The 20,649-nt window shown below is 35.4% G+C and overlaps 1 protein-coding gene, 1 non-coding gene and 1 pseudogene across 5 annotated transcripts; 1 reads left to right on the top strand and 2 right to left on the bottom strand.

The window, feature by feature from the left end:
- The first annotated feature begins 8,075 nt into the window (after window positions 1–8,075).
- On the top strand, window positions 8,076–8,182 carry LOC146945472 (small nucleolar RNA R71). The gene has a single exon (XR_015029487.1). It is a non-coding gene; the product is annotated as a small nucleolar RNA R71 (small nucleolar RNA).
- A 1,239-nt stretch (window positions 8,183–9,421) lies between these two features.
- Window positions 9,422–16,334, bottom strand: LOC146945471 (uncharacterized). 3 transcript variants are annotated; one of them, XM_085743804.1, is made up of 2 exons: window positions 14,898–16,334; window positions 9,422–9,748 (listed from the first exon to the last, which is right to left on the bottom strand). In XM_085743804.1, the coding sequence occupies exon 1, from the start codon at window positions 16,158–16,160 to the stop codon at window positions 14,898–14,900; it is 1,263 nt and encodes a 420-aa protein (XP_085599930.1). In that variant the 5' UTR covers window positions 16,161–16,334; the 3' UTR covers window positions 9,422–9,748. The 3 variants fall into 3 exon arrangements, with proteins under 3 accessions (XP_085599930.1, XP_085599931.1, XP_085599932.1); XM_085743805.1 differs by lacking the exon at window positions 9,422–9,748 and adding an exon at window positions 11,710–11,987; XM_085743806.1 differs by lacking the exon at window positions 9,422–9,748 and adding an exon at window positions 13,738–13,900.
- Window positions 16,335–18,573: 2,239 nt separating this feature from the next.
- Window positions 18,574–20,321, bottom strand: LOC146945470 (uncharacterized; annotated as a pseudogene). The gene has a single exon (XR_015026398.1). The product of XR_015026398.1 is annotated as an uncharacterized LOC146945470 (transcript).
- Between the last annotated feature and the right edge of the window lie 328 nt (window positions 20,322–20,649).

Below are 20,649 nucleotides of genomic sequence, written 5' to 3'. Positions count from 1 at the left end.
AACATTCGTGTTATGTTAAACAAACACGGTTAAGGGACAGAGTGCGTTTGCTTAAAAACCTTAAAAAATGGATGAAATTTAAATATAGAAGAAAAGATGTTGCAGTACTAAAGGGTCTGAAATATCATGAAAAAATCAAAATCAGACGAGTGAGCCTGCATAGAAATTGATATTCGCAAGTATATAAAATATAATTGATTTGAACCGTAGTTTTGACAGAGTTCAATCAAGAAGCTGACTTGCGTTTTATACTGGATCTAGAATCATAATCATGAAATACATATATAAAACATCGGAAAAAGATGATTTAAACAAGCTACATCGATGAAAAGTTGAAATTAAAATTCAAAAGAACACAAAATATAAAAAGAAAGATGAAAGACAATATGATTGTGTATTGAAGATGTTGAGTTGTGGTGTTTATATAGGGAATAAGGTTAGCGGCTAGGGTTTTGTTTTGACAAATGACAGCACACAAGCTAAAAGATATGGGCCTCCATGCCAATTAACAAACCCAGGCCCGTTTACGAATTTTTTTCTATTACTTTTCCCACCTTACCTATTTCTCGCGCGCCCTACTTTTTTTGCGAAAATGTTCCGAATTAAATTTTTCCTTTGTTATGGGATGGAAAAATGAGTTTTTCACCAATTCAAATTTTATAATCTTAAAAACTCAAAAAAATTGGGCACGTTCCTTTTTTCTTTTCTTTTTTAGATTAGAGAATTCAAATACCCCTAAACACTTTCAAGTACTCATTTGTCATCCATGCAAGCATAGTTCAGTTGGTAGGATTATTGTGATATATTATGGTAGGAATACAAACTCCAAATTCCTCACTTATACACCTTGAAGAGTGAATTTCTACTCGATAAACTACCTAAAAAAAAAAGGTATATTAATCACAATATAACAATCATGTGTCATTGAAACAAAGATACTTTTTACAATAATAATGTGTACAATAATAATGTGTCATTAAATTGTTTTGTTCTATTTTGTCGAAACAAGATGGAACAAAACAAAGATATGATAATCATGTGTACAATTTTTTTTGTACAACTGATAAATAGACCTACACATTTTACAAAAACACACACTATAATAATACCGATATCAAAGCCACTCGTAATGATCTACCAACATCATGTCGCAAACATCGGTAGCATGATTATCTCCTGAGAAAAGAACTAGAGTTCTACTCATGGAGCCGTTGATTTAACCGATAGTTAAACCTTGTGAAAAAATACCAAATATTTCGTTGTCCAAAAGACCTAGAGCTATGGGGATAGCCTTAAGCATCCACCTAGGAACCAGTGTCCTATCTACCGTAGTTTAGGGAAAAAAATCATTCATACTTTACTTATTTTACTCACCAATCATCAAACACAAAAATAAAATAAACACCCACCCAACCAACCTTCGCGTATGTTTGGTTCCAATTCTTATTGCTGCAGTTATTACTTGACGATAACAAAAAAAAAATTGAGACCAAATCGATGGTACACCCTAAGTAATGCAATACACAATGCCATGTATACTTGTCATTGCAGTGTGCATAGCTATGCTAGAATCACAAAATTATGCAAGGCTCTAAATAAACTGAAGCCAAATATCTGCTTTAAACAGTGTGCATAGCTATGCTAGAATCACAAAATTATGCAAGGCTCTAAATAAACTGAAGCCAAATATCTGCTTTAAACACGCGCCATACAGAATCAAGTAACTCGGTCCTGTTTATACAGTTTAAAAACATGGGACTTGTTAACGAGTGCCCCCGGGGCACTCTTTAAGCATACCAAAATAAGTAATTATTCTTTAAAAAAGTAAAATATTTCGATTTTTAATGCATTTATTACACACATTTTTATAAATACTTGCTATTTATAGCCCTTAAAGAGTGCCCCGGGGACACTCGTTAACATTTCTCTAAAAACATTTATGCTTAGGAAAATAAAGCAAGCATCTATTCTTTTTTTACATACATGCAAGCATCTCTTATTCTCCCTTTGTCATATACTCCCAAATAAAACCATTGTCTACATATTATCAAATAGATCATTTTAAGGCATAGAATAACACCATTTTTTTTCCTATTATCTTCAACCATAAAGTTAACTACCTTTTATGTTATTTGTGGATAATATTTATCAGTAGGTAAATTTGGAAAAAATAAACAAAAATTGAATAAAAATTATCATGGTATTGTTTGGATACTTTATGATGGAAATGGGAAACTCTATTCCATTGTTTGAAAAGTGAATAAAATGATAAGCAGATCAATAAGCAAAAAAGTTATTTCATCTCATACCCCCAAAATTGGGTAAAAGTAATGTTGTTTTTGGATTTCCAAACTGTTGTATTTGGATTTCCAAATTCTATTATCTACCGAAGTTGTTACTAGGTTGAGTCACGACCAGGTCGCTCTCTTTAAGACGTTTCGTGGCACTACCCAAAATTGTGCAAGGGAGACTATCAACCACGCCGCCTCCAGGATAAAACAAGCCCAGCTACAACTGTTCGATTAACTACTGCACTGTAGAAAATCGTTCGAGAATTACACCGTCAAATATGGTACTAAGACCACTCTTTAATACTGAAACCACTTTAATATGGTATCATTACCATTCTATTATGGTGCTAAGACCACTCAAATATGGTGTTTCCACCATTCTAACCTTTAAGTTCTCCAAACTATCAATATGGTACTATGACCACTCAAATATGGTGTTACCACCATTTCTCCTCAAATAAAATTATTGAATAATTTTTATATACCGTTAAGATCATTCTTGATTCCGACGAGATATTGTTTATTCCAAATAGGGACTATGATCTTAAAAGTACTCTTTATTCCGAAGGGACATATATTATCGAAGGGGCTATGAACTTAAGACCATTCTTAATTCCGAAGGGACATTAAACCGAAAAGGGACTATGGTCTTAAGAACACTCTTAATTCCGAAGGGACAGAAAGGAGTAGAAAAAGGAGAAGGACTTACTTGTTAAACAAGTCGAAGGAGGGAGAAGAGAGGAAAGACTCGTCAACACAAGTCAAGAAAGGGAGAAGAGAGAAAGAGTTCCCGACAACTCAATGAAACTCTTTGGTGTGTGGAATGTACTGTGTGAGCTCTCTATTTATAGAAAAGATTCACAACTAATAAGTGAGAAACTTTGGGAACAAGTAATACATTACTTTGTCATTAAGTAATTCACATATTAGATCTAGTACAACAATATCTTAATTGAGTACTAAAATATATTAAATTTAGTACAAAAATATTTTAGCAAAACTTGGGGACTAAGAAAGCACTTTCTAATAATGATTAAATTAATTATTTAATTTATCATTTCCAAATAATAAAAAATATATATCAATATATATTTTTCTCTAGTGCTTATGTACCCCCATTAATTAGAGGTACACCCCCACTATATAAACACTACTAATGTGTGTGTTCCATCCGGTGTGGGACTTCCACTTTTTTCAATTCACACAACACTAGTTCTACCCAACATGGGAATTTGTGTTTAGTCTTTTTAACTCAATTTCCACACATGTTCCAACAATCCCCCACTTGAATTTAAGAAATGGTTTCAGAAATAACGTCAAAGACGTCTCCATAAGATTTGCTAGTAAATAAAGGTGTCGCCTACAACTTGAACCTTTGCATAGCGAGTAAAATTCTGATTAACAAGAGTTACTTACAGCATTGAACTCTATCTCAGACATAGAACCCACACACAAACCTTTTCATAAGGTGTATTCTAAAAGCCCGTGCGTTTATGGCCTTGCACGTGTATCCCGGTTTAACGAACGCTCTAGGTATTCTGCCCCGAATCCCATAGGAACCGGCCCTTACTTCCACATTCGTATAGGTGAGTCTATCAAGAGTACTCCTGTAGCTATGTACTCCACTCCAAATAGAGTATAGATCTCATTAAGAGTTTCTATTATCTCATCCTTCTATCGCTGCAGGAATCATGCTTTCTTACTTTTAACATAGCATGTTCTATCACTTGTGACTTGTTATTACCCATTGAACCTATTTCTTGGGATCTCCAGTCATGTAGGTCGGGTTACCATCGCTTGTGACCTTTGGGCATTAGTCTCATCCTATTGGATGTGTTTAGGACTTTCCTTTTAGTAATTTCTTTCGTCAAAGGATTGACTAATTCTTTATCAGTACGTACATGATCTACTTTAACCGTTCCTTTTGAGAGTAGCTAGCTCTCTAATACTTTATGTGTTCGTGACTTAATAATCGTCTCTTACCATTGTGGTAATGATTCTCAATTTTGTAATAGTTGCAGACTATCACAATAAATTAACACTTATGGAAAAAGTTTTATCCACTAAGGGATCTCAACTAGCAAGCATCTTATCAACTTGCTTCTTCACTAGTTTTCTATAGTGTTCTCATCTCAGATTCATTCCATAGTGGACTGAGTCAATATCATTTGTTTTAACAAACAACTCCTCTAGTGATGCTCAATATGCAAACACTAGTCGCTAAATATTCATCTGAAAGATGTTCTATTTTATATCTTGTACCATTTAAGTACAATAGGTTACTCCTAGTGAAGTAGTCTTAGAGTCATAATCTTCTTAAGGCACCTCATGACTCTTTCTATAGCATGGCAATGCTTCTCATCCATCTACTAGTAAACTTGCACAAGAGTTTTACGACATCGGCAATGTCGGGTCTAATACATTCAGTGGCTTACCTAAGGACTGCCAATGATGCTCGCATATTTTATTTGTTTAACTCCATCTCAAGTGTTCTTACACTTGGATCATAATATATGATTGCAAGTTTACGGTGAAATAATAATATTTCCTTAAGAACTTCTCAACTTTGTGAGATTTATCAAAAAAAAAAATTCTTTTTTCTGATCTAGTAATCTTGAGACCAAGAATTACTTCAACTTTGTCTAGGTCTTTCTTATCAATGTTATTGATAAACAATGATTTCACATAATTCATAACATGAATCTTTAAATCAAATATGAGCAAGTCGTCTTCATAGAGACATATGATTGTGCAAATATTATTTGTCACTTTCATTCACTTTGTACTCATTCAATAACATTAGAATGCCAATTTTTTCATGTCATTCCTTAAGAGTTTATTTTAGACCATACAAATAATTATCTAACTTACAGACCTTGTTTTCTTGTCCATGAATCGCAAAACTTTCAGGTTGTTTCATATAGATTTCTTCTTCTAGTTCACCATAAAAAGAGGCAACTTTCACATCCATTTGGAGTACTATCGAGTTATGAACGACGGCTAAAGGTACTAGTACTCTTATGGATATGATTTTCGTGACTGGTGAATGAATGTCGAAGAAGTCTATATTTTTCTCGTTGTCTAAAACCTTTGATTACAAGGAGGGTCTTGTATTCATAAACTGTACCATCAGGTTTTAGTTCTTTTTCCCAAAATCCAAATACAACCGATTAGTTTGCAACTATGAGGCAAGTCAACAAAGTGTCATGTTTTGTTAGACTCTAGAAAATCCATTTCATCGTATATTGCTTCTTGCCAAAATTCAACATCCAATGAGGATATATCTTATTTAAGGCTTAATGAATCTTCTTCCAATGTATAAACCATAAGGTCCATACTCTTTAGCAATTCTTGCTTTCTTACCTCCTTGAGGTTCTATAACATCTCGTATGATGTTTTCATAACTATTTCTAATTACATGAATGTGATTAGATATAGTGCTCCCACTAGTTCTTAAATTTTTTTAGAAGGGAATTTATTTTGCCCCCACTAGTACCCCCACTATTATTTAGTTAAAGGGGTAAACATTTATATAGAAATCGACATCTTTTAAATTCTATGATCACTTTAACATTTAGGTCATAAAACCTATATGTTTCGTTATTTATCGCATACCCGATGAATAACATTCATAGGCTCTACTAGTGAGTTCAACTCTCGGGGTCCAGAATCCAAATATAGTTCAGACAATCCCAAGTTCAAAAATAAGATAAGTTGGATTGTCTTTTCTTCAAAAATTTCTTAATTAGAATTTTTGTTCTTAGAATTGGGTACTCTATAAATTTCAATTTTCGTTATAAAAATTGAACATTCAAGCATATCAATTTTATTTTCCAAAATTCGCAGTCATCAATAAATATGATAAAAACATCATTTTATCATTTCTAATTTATGTGTCATCAAATTCACACATATCATTCCTTCAAAAAAAAAATTCACACATATCATAATTTATTACGTTTAGAGATTCATATTCTCTAAATTCTGATTTATATGAACTTTTGGTTCATAATTCTTGACTGCAATAAATATAAAATTGTCTAATCATATAACTTTGGAATTAAGTCCAAGTTACTCAAGTTTAAAATTAAACGATATTAAAATCACACAACTAATAAAATAGAAGGAGAGTTTAATTTTGAACATACAATCAAAGGTGCAGTCTTTTCCCACAAGAATGCATGATACACAAGTCTTTCTTTAAGTCTGAGTCAACTCAGTCTTATTCAATAGAAATTCTAAAATTCAAAGAAGAAGAAGAAGAAGAAGAAGAAGAAGAAGAAGAAGAAGAAGAAGGAGAAGGAGAAGGAGAAGGAGAAGGAGAAGGAGAAGGAGAAGGAGAAGGAGAAGGAGAAGGAGAAGGAGAAGAAGAAGAAGAAGACTTACCATGATGCCAGCTTACCATGTTTAACATCAATTATGGCTCCTGCGGTAGCAAGGAAGGGTCATCCCAAAGGAATTGGTACTTGGTTGTCTTCCTCCATCTCCATCACAACAAAATCAGTGGGGACATACAATTCTCCTACTTTGTCCGGGACATCCTCTATGATTCCAGCTGGGTACTTAACGGAGCGGTCTGCTAATTGTAGGGTCATCCTTGTTGACTTAAGTTCCCCTATTCCCAACCTTTCATAAAGGGATAACGACATCAAACTCACACTAGCTCCTAAATCGCACATTGCCTTCTTCACTATTTCAGACCCTATTACACAAGGTATAGAAAAGCTTCCTGGATCTTTAAGCTTAGGTGGCAATTTATTTTGGATGATGGCACTACATTCTTCTGTAAGGTTCACTGTCTCACCCTCCTCAATTTTTCTTTTTTTAGAAAGAATTTCTTTTAAGAATTTGGCATAGGTAAGCATTTGGGTTAGGACCTCGGTAAAGGGCACATCAACATAGATCTTATTCATCATTTCGATGAACTTCTTAAATTGCTTATCTAGCTTAGACTTAGAAAACCTTTGTGGGAAAGGAATTTGTGGTTTGAAAGGGAGTGGTGTAGTTTCCATGACTTGTGGTTCCTTGCTCTCTACCCTAGCTTCCTCTCTTTGCGGTTCGCAAGTCTCTCTCTCATCTTCACTAGGCTTGGCCTTTCCTATGTTGTCCTCTAGTTGCCTACCACTTCTAAGTGTAACAACATTCATTTTGTCAGTTTTAGGTTGGCTAACTTTTTGGATAACTTGGGAGAGCTGGATTTCTAACATTTTGTTGTGAGAGGAGATGGAGTCTACTTTTGATGTAAGCGTTGCAAGAGAGTCGTTCAAAAGTCTAGTTTGAACCTTAAGCTCTTGGAGCTGTTCAGATTGATTAAAAAGATAATTTTCCATTAAAAGTTCAAGATTAGACTTTTGAATGATTCTTTGAACATTCGCATAACTAGGTGGGGTTGTTCCTTGGTTGTTTTGAATAAAATTGATTTGTTCAATACCACCTAGTTTGCGTTCACCACATGGTTCACAAGAGGGAGGCGTAGAAGTAGAAGTAGGAGTGATAACACTAACATTTAGTTTTTCAAAGTTGTGGGTTAGTGCATCAATCTTAGCAGCAAGGTGATCATAATCAGAGACTTCGTACATACCTGCCCTCTTTTTGGAGGGTGAAGAATTTGCAATGGATTCCTCATCGGTCCATAGAAAGAGATTTAGAGCCATGTCTTCAATTAGAGCATAGGCTGTTTTGAAATCCTTGTTCATTAGAGCACCACCTGCAGCTGCATCAACAGAGGTTTTAGTAGCACATGACAAACCATTGTAAAAAGTATGGATAATTAGCCATTTTTCCAAGCCATGGTGGGGACAAAGTCTAAGCATTTCTTTGAAACACTCCCACGCATCATAGAGAGACTCCCCTTCTTTTTGAGTAAATTGATAAAACTTTGCCCTTAGTCGGGTGATTTTAGAAGGGGGAAGAAGCGAATGAGGAATTCTCGCCTCATTTGATCCCATGAGGTGATGGAATCTACTCATAGGGAATGGAACCAAGTGATAGCTTTATCTTTTAGAGAAAAAGGGAAAAGATGCAGTCTAGTGGCTTCTTGGTTTGCTTTATAAGTTACAGTGAGACGCCAGAAGGTTGAAATGTGAAGATTGGGATCCTCGTCTGGGGATCCCGAAAAATAATTTTGTTGCACCATCTTAAGTTGGGCAGGCTTGATTTCAAAGTTTTCACCTTCAACCGTTGGATACACAATAATAGCACATGGCTCTTCCGTTGAAGGAATCACATACTCTTTGAGAGCACGTTCTTCAGCCATGTCGTTTATTATTTTTGTGCTATCCAAGAAGTTAACGGTAAAAGAAAAATAAAAGAAGAAGAAGAAAAGAAAAAGAAAGAGAATTCTAATCAAAAAGAAAAAGTTAATTAAATTAGTTAGCTCCCCGACAACGGCACCAAAAACTTGATAGGCCAAACCGCAAGTGCACGGTCTATCGAAGTAATAGTAGTAAAAGAGTATCGTTCCGCTAGGGAGTTGTTCAATCCAATTAACTTTTAGAAAATGATTAGAGGAGAAGAAAGTTTATAAAAAGGAGGTTTAGTTGGCTGAAGGTAAATAACAATAATATAAAAGAGCCTTGGGATCATTGGTTCATCGTAACGACGAATCCTTCACAAACAAGCCTTAAACTTATAATTCTACGTTAGTCTTAATTTCTAAAGACAAGTTTCTCTTTAGCGTATCAAAGCTTCTCTCGAAGCCAGTGAGTGTATCCCTCTAACAACCACACCTATTCTCATGGGTGATTGCCTTTGGGATCCTTGAAGATCGAAACTTTATATGTCTCAAGGTTTGCTAGACTATTCTCATGTTTCGCAAACCTTGTCTAAATTCACTTGTTCGAATATCAAAGCTCCGCGTTCGCTTTATGAATTGATATTTGAGATAATGAATTAACAATTATCAAACCCTCCGCGTTCGCTTCCACAGTTTGATAATGGTTAATTCATGTTAAAGCGGTGAATTTAGATTAGAAATTAAGGTAACATATAATTAGGGTCTAAGGCTTGGTTTGATTCGGATTACGTCATTAGACTTATCCAACAATCCCAAGACAAAGAAGTCTACTCACTCATGTTCATTGTAGACATGGGGGAAGAAGAGAGAAAGCAATAAATTGCGAGAAATAAAGTAAAGGAATAAAAGAACTTTATTAAAATAATTGTTACTAAAATATTCTAAGAAAAGGTGAATGTTTATGATGGAGTGCTACTCTATTTATAGCTTACAATTGACTTAAAATCTAAGCAACTATAAGGGCTAATCAGTAAAACTACAACAGAGTAACTTGGGCCAGAAGAAAAAGCAGCAAAAGGGACTCTGGAGGGTGGCACGGGCCGTGCCAAGCTTCTGACTTGTGGGAGACATATTTTTGTCTCCGTATCTTCGTATTTTTGCACTGTATTTGCTCCAGACCTCTTTCTTTTGCTCCAAGACACCTTCCACCATATATTCATTCCTGAAATAAAATAAAATGCAATTTAAAATAAAAGATTCAAAAAGGAAATAATATTAAAATAAAATAAAACTAAATCTAAATAAAACGATACTAAATAATGCATAAAAATAGACTAAATTATGACTCATCAATACTCTAACATTCCCCCCTCAAACTGGAGGTGTCTGAGACACACAATTTGTCCCTGAGCTCCAGAAATCTTGATGTAGATAAGGGTTTGGTGAGAATGTCAGCCCATTGACCTTGTGCTGGAATGTGAGAAACAATTAGACTTTTGTTGAGAACCTTTTCACGCACAAAGAAGATGTCTAGCTCCATGTGCTTCGTTCTTGAATGGAGAACTGGATTATGAGCCAAGGATACTGCACTCAGATTATCACTGAGGCACTTTGATAGGTACTCTAAGTTCCTTGAGAAGAGATTGCATCCATAAAATCTCAGCTGAGGCTTGTGCCAAACTTATGTACTCAGCCTCAGCACTAGATCTAGCAACCAGTGTCTGTTTCTTAGCCCACCAAGAGACAAGGTTGGGGCCTAGATAAATGCAAGCACCTGAGGTGCTCCTTCTGTCATCAGGGTCAGAAGCCCAGTCTGCGTCACAGAAGCCTACAAGAGAGAGTGGTGCAAGTGGTGGAGCAGGTTTGATTAGTAGGCCATGCTGAATAGTACCTTGTAGATACCTGAGTATTCTTTTAACAACTTTCCAATGGTCTTCTAATGGTGCAGAAAGAAACTGGCATACTTTGTTGACAGAGTATGCAATTTCGGGTCTAGTAATAGTAGCATATTGTAGTCCACCCACTATGGATCTAAAAAGGGTGGGATCATGGACATGATTAGAACCAAACTTTGACAATTTTGTGCTCGAGGCCATAGGAGAAGCTATTCCATTTGCATTTACCATATTAGCTTTGGTTAATAGATCATGTATGTATTTAGACTGAGATAAGAGAAGAGAACCAGTAGGTGAGTGATGTACTTCAATGCCCAAATAATAATCAAGCTTGCCAAGATCCTTGAGTGAGAACTCAGAATGCAACTTTTGAACAATTTGCTGAATAAGTTGCTTAGAGGTGCCAGTGATGATAATGTCATCAACATACACCAAAATAAATGTGCTTTGTTGATTAGCATGCAGGCTGAATAAAGATGGATCACACTTACTATGATTACATCCAAATTTAACCAAAGTTGATCTTAATCTTTCAAACCAGGCCTTGGGGGATTGTTTTAACCCATACAGTGCTTTATTTAACTTGCAAACAAGAGAAGTATCAGCTACTTCAAACCCAGGAGGATGTACCATATACACTTCTTCCTCTAGGTAGCCATTGAGAAAAGCATTATTCACATCAAGTTGTTGAATACACCAGTTATTAGTGACAGCCAGAGTCAACACAATTCTGACAGTGACAGACTTTACAACAGGAGAAAACGTCTCTTTGTAATCAAAGCCAGGCATTTGGTGAAATCCCTTAGCAACTAGTCTGGCCTTGTACTTATTAACACTGCCATCAGGATTTTGCTTTAGTCTAAAAACCCACTTGCACCCCACAACTTGTCTATTTTCAAGAAGGGTTACAAGGGTCCAGGTGCACAACAACGAATCTTGCTCTTCCCACTCCGTAAACGCCGGATTCTCTGTTCCAGCTTCCCGCGCAGCATCAGTGAGAAAAACTGGAGGAATTTGCGGCGAAACAACGAAACGCACCATTTTCGTACCGCGCAAAACTCCTTCCACTTGTTGTTTCCATTGTAGATAATTTGTGTCGTCGAGCTTCAGTGGTGTTCGTCGACGCAGAAGACGAAGAAGAAGAAGACATGGCTTAGGATCGAAGAAAAAGCTCTATGATACCATATTAGAAACTGAAATTACCATTGTTATGCTTGGTGAATTCTATTAGAAGAGAGAGAAAGAGAAATGAAGAGAGAGAAAGAGAAATGAAGAGAGACAAAGAGAATTGTAACTGAATTAGATTTATTCACATTGACTAGAATCTGAACAGGTTACATGTATTTATAGTCACAAGGACTTTTAGGACAGGTGTCACTTATTGATTGCTAGATATAATACAATGGACTTGATACAAATATCTAACTAGCTAAGAGTCCTATGAGCTTATACTCTAACATTCCCCCCTCAAACTGGAGGTGTCTGAGACACACAGTTTGTCCCTGAGCTCCAGAAATCTTGATGTAGATAAGGGTTTGGTGAGAATGTCAGCCCATTGACCTTGTGCTGGAATGTGAGAAACAATTAGACTTTTGTTGAGAACCTTTTCACGCACAAAGAAGATGTCTAGCTAAGAGTCTAAAGTTCCTTTCACGGTAAATACGAGAGAAACTAAAGTTCATTCTAAAATTTAAATCAATACATTACAGAGCTTCCAAGGAACCAAATTATCATTAATAAAGACATAGATAACTAGATGAGAATCACACTCAAGTCACAAGTTGTGCCACCCTTTTGTAAAAGCATATTCAATATACATCATAGCACCAATCAAATAAGTGTATAACGTGTTGGCAAAGTGTATTGCTAACTCTTCAACAATCTTTTTAAAAAAATTAGATTGTGGTAAAAATTGTATTGCTAACACTTTCTTTAATAAAATTCACTCTTTCAAAGTGGAGAGATACAAATAATGAATGTCTAAGTAAGTTTGATTGGGGAGTTTGAAAGTACAAAAAGTTAGATATATCAGGGGGGCCTTGTGTTGTGGCATCATTCCCCAAATTAAACACGGTAGTAATACAAACAGGCTCCTTGGTATTTTGAAGCTTGTTCTATTGTTCCCCTAATGTAGTAAAACTTTAATGATTGAAAATTTTTCAGTATAAAACATTAAACAGATCTTCTTAACAAAGAATAGGACACAGCATAGTGTAATTAGGCTTGCAATGTTTTTTATCAAATCTTTCTTACCGAAGAATCTCACAACTAACAAACTGAGGTCTAAGGCCCTTGCAATGATCCTTTTCCTCATACAACATCCAAAAAGAGCAGGCCCATCGACAAAGATCTCCAACATAAGTGATTGACTGAAATTCTCATCACTGGATTAATTTCTCACTTAACTATTAAAAAGTTTTTTCTCAATGAAAAATCATTTATTGACTTGCTTGCATGTCTGAGTCAACAAGCTGCTCAGACTGGCCACAAGGCCAATTTCTAATCCAATTGGCTCGTCTAAGCCAACACTGATAAGGATACATAAATATTCTTCCAACTAAAAGAATGAAAATTATGAATAAAAATTCAGGTGAGAATCTGAATTTGTTGATGAGGTAAGGCACAGCGAATGGGTGTGAAGTGGCGGTAGTGGTTAGGAATTAGAGAGAAAATTGGAAGGGCAAGTGGTAGAGTGTTGTTGAGGTTGTTGTTGATATGCCAAATGCATTTCAACAGTGTAATGGGTTTTGTGGCAGAAGGAAGAAGACGATTCAACAATGCTCGCTCGCTTGGTCAGAACGGGTGCTTTGGGTTTGCTTTCTGGTATACAAACTGTGGGAGAAGCTTGGTTGATGAGGTAAGGCACAACGAATGGGTGTGAAGTGGCGGTAGTGGTTAGGAATTAGAGAGAAAATTGGAAGGGCCGGTAGAGTGTTGTTGAGGTTGTTGTTGATATGCCAAATGCATTTCAACAGTGTAATGGGTTTTGTGGCAGAAGGAAGAAGACGATTCAACAATGCTCGCTCGCTTGGTCAGAACGGGTGCTTTGGGTTTGCTTTCTGGTATACAAACTGTGGGAGAAGCTTGAGTTGGAGAGAAAATGGATGTTTTTGTACAGCGAGCTCAATGGAGGCTCATGGTATTGGGTTAGCTTTAAGTCGGGTTTGACCAATCTATTACCAAACAAATACTCCTTGGTATAACTTTTAAGTTGCATCAGATTTGATCGAATTTACCTCAACTTCTGACGAAGGAATTACTAACTCATTACTATACAAACAAACGTCTGATAAAGGCATGCTAAAACCTGAAAAGCTTCCCAGGAAATACATCTCTTTCACTTTCACAACACATTACCAAAAGTATGACTGTGTGAGATCAGTTATAAACTAATAAGGGTTCGGGGATAATAGTAGATGATGCCAATACTTTTTATGCACAAAATCAATCAAACAACCACCTGCGTGGGTACTCCACTCCTACATATAGACAGACAGTCAGAATTTATCTAGACTAGAACAACAGATCTGTTTGCCACAAAAGGAGAGGCTCCATTTACGTAAACATTCTCCAAAATAAAAAATGAAAGAACACTGTGAACCATGACTGGTCAAAATTCAAAAAGACAGCAAACTATTTAATAACACTGTATGAGTAATAATAGAAGAACACTTAAAAATTAAAAGTTTGCTTAAAAGTATAGTGATAGAATCCAAAATTTCAATAGAACGGACTGTACCTAACCAGAGAGATCATCTCCTAACAAACTTTCAACAATATTTCTCAATGTTTTACTCACTCCCCTTTCCTCTCTTTTATAACATAAAATCCTCTCCTTACATAATATTAACACGTCAACATTAATTGGAATAAAGCCCAAATCTAGTATCCTATCCTATCATATAATGTGTAGAGCACCAAAGGAAAAACATGTAGGCAAAGTACTGAATAATTAAAGTTTCAATCATTAAATTGAGTAGACTTGCATACATAGTTTCTTTATACTTCTATGGATTCTTGATTGAACAAACATGGAAGGATAACTAACACCACAAGAAAACATTTCCTGACCAAATAAATACAAGACCATTCGAGTTTTTTCTTTATCTACTAGATATGAAGTATAAGATAAATCATAAGGTATTATTATGATGGGTCTTGTTAACGAGTGCCCCCGGAGCACTCTTTAAGCATTCCTAATAAAGAAATTATTCTTTAAAAAAAGTAAAGATTTTGATTTCCAATGCAATAAATGCACAAACTTTTATAAAATCTTACTACTTTAGGTGCTTAAAGAGTGCCCCGGGGGCACTTGTTAACATTTCCCTATTATGATCAACTATGACACTCTGGTCCAGGTTAGCAAATAAAACAAGTCAACTAGATCATCCCCTATATTGGCCTAGAAAGAATAAGCACTTACATTTTATGACTAACAAGCTGAGTTTAAATTGCAAAGGAAGATTACGAAATTACCTAATTTGTGAATGGCATGCCATTGTTTTCCATTGTGTATGCAAGTTTCATTTTTTCCTCGTATAGCTTTAATAGATAATCAGATTCCTCCTTAAAGGAGCAAACAAACTTGTTCAAGAACAACTTCTCAGAATATCTAAATGGTGTAACTAAGCTGGCATTCTTTTTTCGCAAACCTTTCATCAAAAGAAATTGCATAACTGAGGCCCTTGGAATGATCCTTTTCTCCAAACTAAAACAAAACATCTGTGGTAGTTTGGCAAGTGCCAAGGAATTCCAACCCAATTGATTGACCCAAAAACTCATTATCGAATCAATCTTATCAATTGAAACCAACATCAAATTAGGCTGCAACTGAAATGTTTGAATAACAGCTTCATCAGACCAGCCCCATTTGTTAAAGGTGTCAACTTTCTCATCCCAAAGTTTTTTACTCATACATTGCTTGGCTACCAAAGCAACCCCAAAAGTAGTCAATGAAGGATGAAACCCTAAACCCTTAACTTCCTCTAATGACTTAATCAAATCCTTTGAACCAAATATAGATGGCCTTGTTCGAAGCAATCTAGCAATTGTAGAATCAGAAACTCCAAAATCAGACATCAAATTGACATTATCCACAGTAAGGTGATAGGTATTCATAGAAAATGCAGTCGAATGCCGAATTAAACAAAGAATGGCATCCTTGTTGGTTTTCAGAAACCTACTTAAAAATTCAAAAAGAGGGATTATTCGTCTCTCCAAGCTAGATTTCAAAATTGTAGGGTTAGCAGTTAACAATGCAACAATATCAGAGGAAGAAGCACCTTTGGATAGAAAAAAATGAAACATAGTTTCATGATTCTTCAAACTTGATTTCACGAATTTAGGGTTACCTACAACCATACGAAGAATGTCAGAGGTAGAAGCACCTTTGGTGATTAAAAATTGAAACTTTGGGAGAATCCTTTTGTGGGCATTGCATGAAAGAAGCCATGGTTCTCTTTTGATGATGCTGTGTATATCTGAGTCAGTGAAACCATGACTTTTGAAGAAGTTGAGAACTGAATCTGGTTTTTGTGAGGTTTTGAAACGAAGATTTTTGGAAGCTTTGAGTGCGAATTGATGTGAGAAACCGAATTTGTGAATGAGGTAGGATACAGCGAATGAATTTGAATTTGAATCTGAAGCGATGGTAGTGGTGAGGAATCTTAGAGAATATTGGAGTGCGGTTGAGGTTGTTGATATGGCAAAGGCCTTGCGGAATAGAAAAAGTTTCAACATCGGAAAACGCTTCAACGGTGCTAGCTTGTGTGTGCCCAGAACAACCGTGTGTTCTAGTTAGATTTATGAGAAAATACCCCTATTGTTGAACTTGAATTTAGCGACTTTAAATTTGTATTGTATCGATGTTCTCAAACAATTTGAATTAATATCGTCTATTTTTGTAAAAAAAAAAAAAAAGAAGTCTCAAACACTGTTTAAGGACTTTAAATGATACTAAGTTTTTTTGTTTAAAAAAAAATGATACTAAGTTTTTGATGAATAATTTCAAAATTTAAAATCATTATACAACGTTTGAAGACACTTGTTAGCAATACCTTTAAATTAAATTAAATATACAAATTTGACCGAACAGATGAAAAGTCAATCCTTATAAATTTATAATGAGCTTAATTCATTTACACCTTCATGATTACCATGGTCATTAGGTATTGGTATGCGATAAGTGAATCAATACATTGAGATTGGCGGCGTAACATCCTCCATTTTCCATTCAATTTTTTGACAAATAAATTTTATTTTTTGGTACATTGGCAAAACTAAACAGGAAAAAAGAGAAGAAAAAGAAAAACAACAACAAAAGAATTAAACACGAGGAACAAGGGTCCTCAAAGAATCACTGAGGAGAATGGCCTTCAAATCTTCACGGGTATTCCACAACTTCCACTTGATGTCGTTACTAGAGCCCCACTTTGCGAGAAAATCCGCACTAGCATATCCTTCCCTAAGAAAGTGACATAACTTCACCTCCCAGTCCAAGTTCAAGAGATCAAGAATGTTGGCAATGACAGATGCATAACAATGATATTTGTTTACAGGCTTAGCTAAAATATCAATGACACCCTTAGAATCAGAGTAACAAATGATGTAGGTACATCCGAAGTTCCTTGCCAGACGCAACCCTTGGTAAATAGCCATGATTTCTGCATAGGTGTTATTGGAAAGTCCTAGGTAGCTGCTGAACCCGACAACCCAGCTGCCATCACCACGTCTAATCAGACCCCCAGCTCCAGCCCGGCTAGAATTACCGCTACAACTACCATCAACATTTAGGACTAAACAATTTTCTCTAGAAGGATGCCAAGAAATGAAGCGTGTAGGATTCTGGTGCGTGTTGCGGGGGAAGCAAACTGATAAGAGAGACAAGTAAATAATTTGAGCCAAGTTGTGTACTTAACCTCTTTTGCTTATCATGCTTTATGTAAATCATAGCTTAGACTCTTGGTGACCCTTATACTTCACAACAAACTGATTCCTTCTTCTATGAACAAACCAGCAAGCAGATGGCCCGAGCTAGCTTGTGTTAGCTTTGAGGCATTTCTCTTGAACTTTGAATGCATATTTATCAGAAGACGTTACACTGTTTTTTGGATGCGTTGTGATTACATTTCTTTGACGAATAACAGAATGTAGATCTAAGGAACAGATAATACGTTTCTCCAAAACAGTAAATGAAAGAAAATAATGAACCATGAAAGGTGGTAAATAGTACCACCTTCTTATGAAATAAAAGTTCCCCTAAAATGATAATGTGTAGAGAACCCGAGGACATGCAGTTAAAAGATGCACTTAGCAGTCTTAAACTAAAAGCTTTCATCATGTAATTGTGTGAACCAGCATCTATAGTTTGTACTATATACTATGGACTTGTGTCTTTGATAAACAAGAACTAACACAATGAGAAAACCATTCCCTGACCATATGTAAGATCATTTGAACTTCTACATGATCTAGATATTAAGAAATTGAAACTAAAATCTACTCAACTCATAAACACATTGTTTCGAGAACCAAAGACATTATTTCACAGCAGTATTCTCACATTTGTGGTTACAAACACTATTGCTTTTTATTCATCAGGATGCTTTGGTAAATGATTATACCCGATGTAAGCATCCAAAATGATAATAGTTAAAAATAAAATGAATTATCTATTAATTTATAACGGGGAGCGTTGACACAACAATAAAATTGTTGTCATGTGACTGAAAGGTCACATGTTCAAGTCCTGGAAACAACATTTGTGTAAAAACAGGGTAAGGTTGTGTACAATACACCAAATGGTGGGACCCCTTCCCAGACCCTGTGTATGCGGGAGAGCTTTGTGTGCGTATCCCAACAAGCAGAAGAGTCAAGAGCTAACTTGTGATGGCTTTGAGCTAGATTGTTATGCTATATTTGTGTGTGGAATGGATGCTTTGTGATTACTTTTCTATAAAAGTTTCCCTACAATGACAATATGTAGAGAACAAATGGAAAAGTAGTGCAAAGATGCACCTACAAGTTACAAGTCTACAGCTGAAAGCTTTAACCATGAAATTGTGGGAACCTGCATACATAATTTGTATATGCTATAGATGCTTGGGTTAAATAAACATGGAATGAGAACTAACATCATGAGAAAAGCATCCCCTGACCAAATGCAAGATCATTTGAACTATTACATGAACTACATATGAAGAAATTGCAACTAAAATGAACTAGATGCTAGACCTATGCATCAAAATTGTAACTAAAATCGATGATAGATAACAAATATCAACATTAGTTCAAGTTGGCAGATGAATGAAGTCAACAATACTAACCCCTATTTTGTCCTAGACAGAGTAAGTACTTCAAAATCAAAGAAAGAACAAGCTAAGCTTAAATCAGGAAAAAAAAATTGATAAATTACATATTGATAGATGGCATGCCATTTTTCTCCTTTGTGTATGCAAGTTTCATTTTTTCCTCATATAGCTTTAATATATAACCAGATTCCTCCTTAAAGGAGCAAAAAAACTTGTTCAAGAACAACTTCTCAGAATATCTAAATGGTGTAACTAAGCTGGCATTCTTCTTTCGCAAACCATTCATCAAAAGAAATTGCATAACTGAAGCCCTTGGAATGATCCTTTTCTCGAAACTATAACGAAACATTTGTGGTAGTTTGGTAAGTGCCAAGGAATTCCAACCTAATTGATTGACCCAAAAACACATTAACAAATCAATCTTATCAATTGAAACCAACATGAAACTAGGCTGCAACCGAAATGCTTGAATAATAGCTTCATCAGACCAACCCCATTTCTTAAAGGCATCAACTTTCTCATCCCAAAGTTTTTTACTCAAACTTTTCTTGGCTACCAAAGCAACTCCAAAAGTAGTCGTTGAAGGATCAAACCCTAGAGCCTTAACTTCCTCCAATGACTTAATCAAATCCTTTGAACCAAATGTAGATGGCTTTGACTTAAGTATACTAGCAATGACATTATCAGAAACTCCAAAATCAGACATCAAATTGACATTATCCACAATAAGTGACAGGAATTAACAGAAAATGAAATCGAACGTCGAATTAAGCAAGAAACAACATCCTTGTTGGTTTTCAAGAACTTAATTAACAATTCAAAAAGAGGTATTATTCGTTTCTCCAAGCTAGTTTGTAAAATTGCAGGGTTTGCAGTTAACAATGAAAAAATATCAGCTGAAGAAGCACCTTTGGATAGAAAAAATTGAAACACATTTTCATGATTCTTCAAGCTTGATTTCACGAATTTAGGGTTACGCACAACCATACGAACAATGTCAGAGGAAGAAGCACCTTTGGAGTGTAAAAATTGAAACTTTGGGAGAATTCTTTTCTGGGCATTGCATGAAAGAAGCCAGGGTTCTCTTTTGATGATGTTGTGCATATCTGAGTCTGTAAAACCGTGATTTTTGAAAAAGTTGATAACTGAATCGGGTTTTTTGGAGGTTTTGAAACGAAGGTGTTCTGAAGCTTGGATCGCAAAATCATGTGAGAATCCGAATTTATCAATGAGGTAGGAAACAGCGAATGAGTTTGAATCTGAAACTATGGTAGTGGTGAGGAATCTGAGAGAAAATTGGAAGGGTAAATTGAAGAGTGTTGTTGAGGTTTTTGATATGCCAAAAGCATTGTGAGAGAGAAAAGCTTTGAACAAGGAATCTGAGGGTTTTGTTGTAGCAGGAGGAAAGGAAGAACAAACTTGTTTATGTGCTAAGAAGTTGGTAGATCCAAACTTACTATTCTAACTTATATTTAAATTCGAAAACAAGAACAATAAATAATGTGTAAATAAAATAAAATATGCCTAAGTGATCATGTTGAGTGTGTAACTATATTTTGGACATTTTGTAAAAAAAAAAAAAAAAAAAAAAAAAAAAAAAAAACTATGAGCGGTGCTATTTAGTGGGAAGGAAAACATCAAGAAGTTATCCCGAATAATTTGGAACCGTTAGATTAAGGGCTTCTACACAATACATGGGCAGCTGGCAATATAATAAGGTGGAGAAATACAAGGAATGCAAAGTCATGATACTCTCGGGATATTATTTTTCGGAAGAAGTAGCATTTTCCAAAAACTATTTATTCGACATGTCATCTTAATGTTAAATGGTAACATAAAACTTTTTAACGAAGTTGAATAAAATACATGTAACAATGTAAATATTTTATACTTTGACTAATTTATTACAAATATGAATA

This window comes from Medicago sativa, chromosome 2 (assembly GCF_051527215.1).
Source record: "Medicago sativa cultivar Bolivia chromosome 2, Bolivia_mono, whole genome shotgun sequence".
Lineage (NCBI taxonomy): Eukaryota > Viridiplantae > Streptophyta > Magnoliopsida > Fabales > Fabaceae > Medicago > Medicago sativa.
This window is presented reverse-complemented; position numbering and strand designations above follow the sequence as displayed.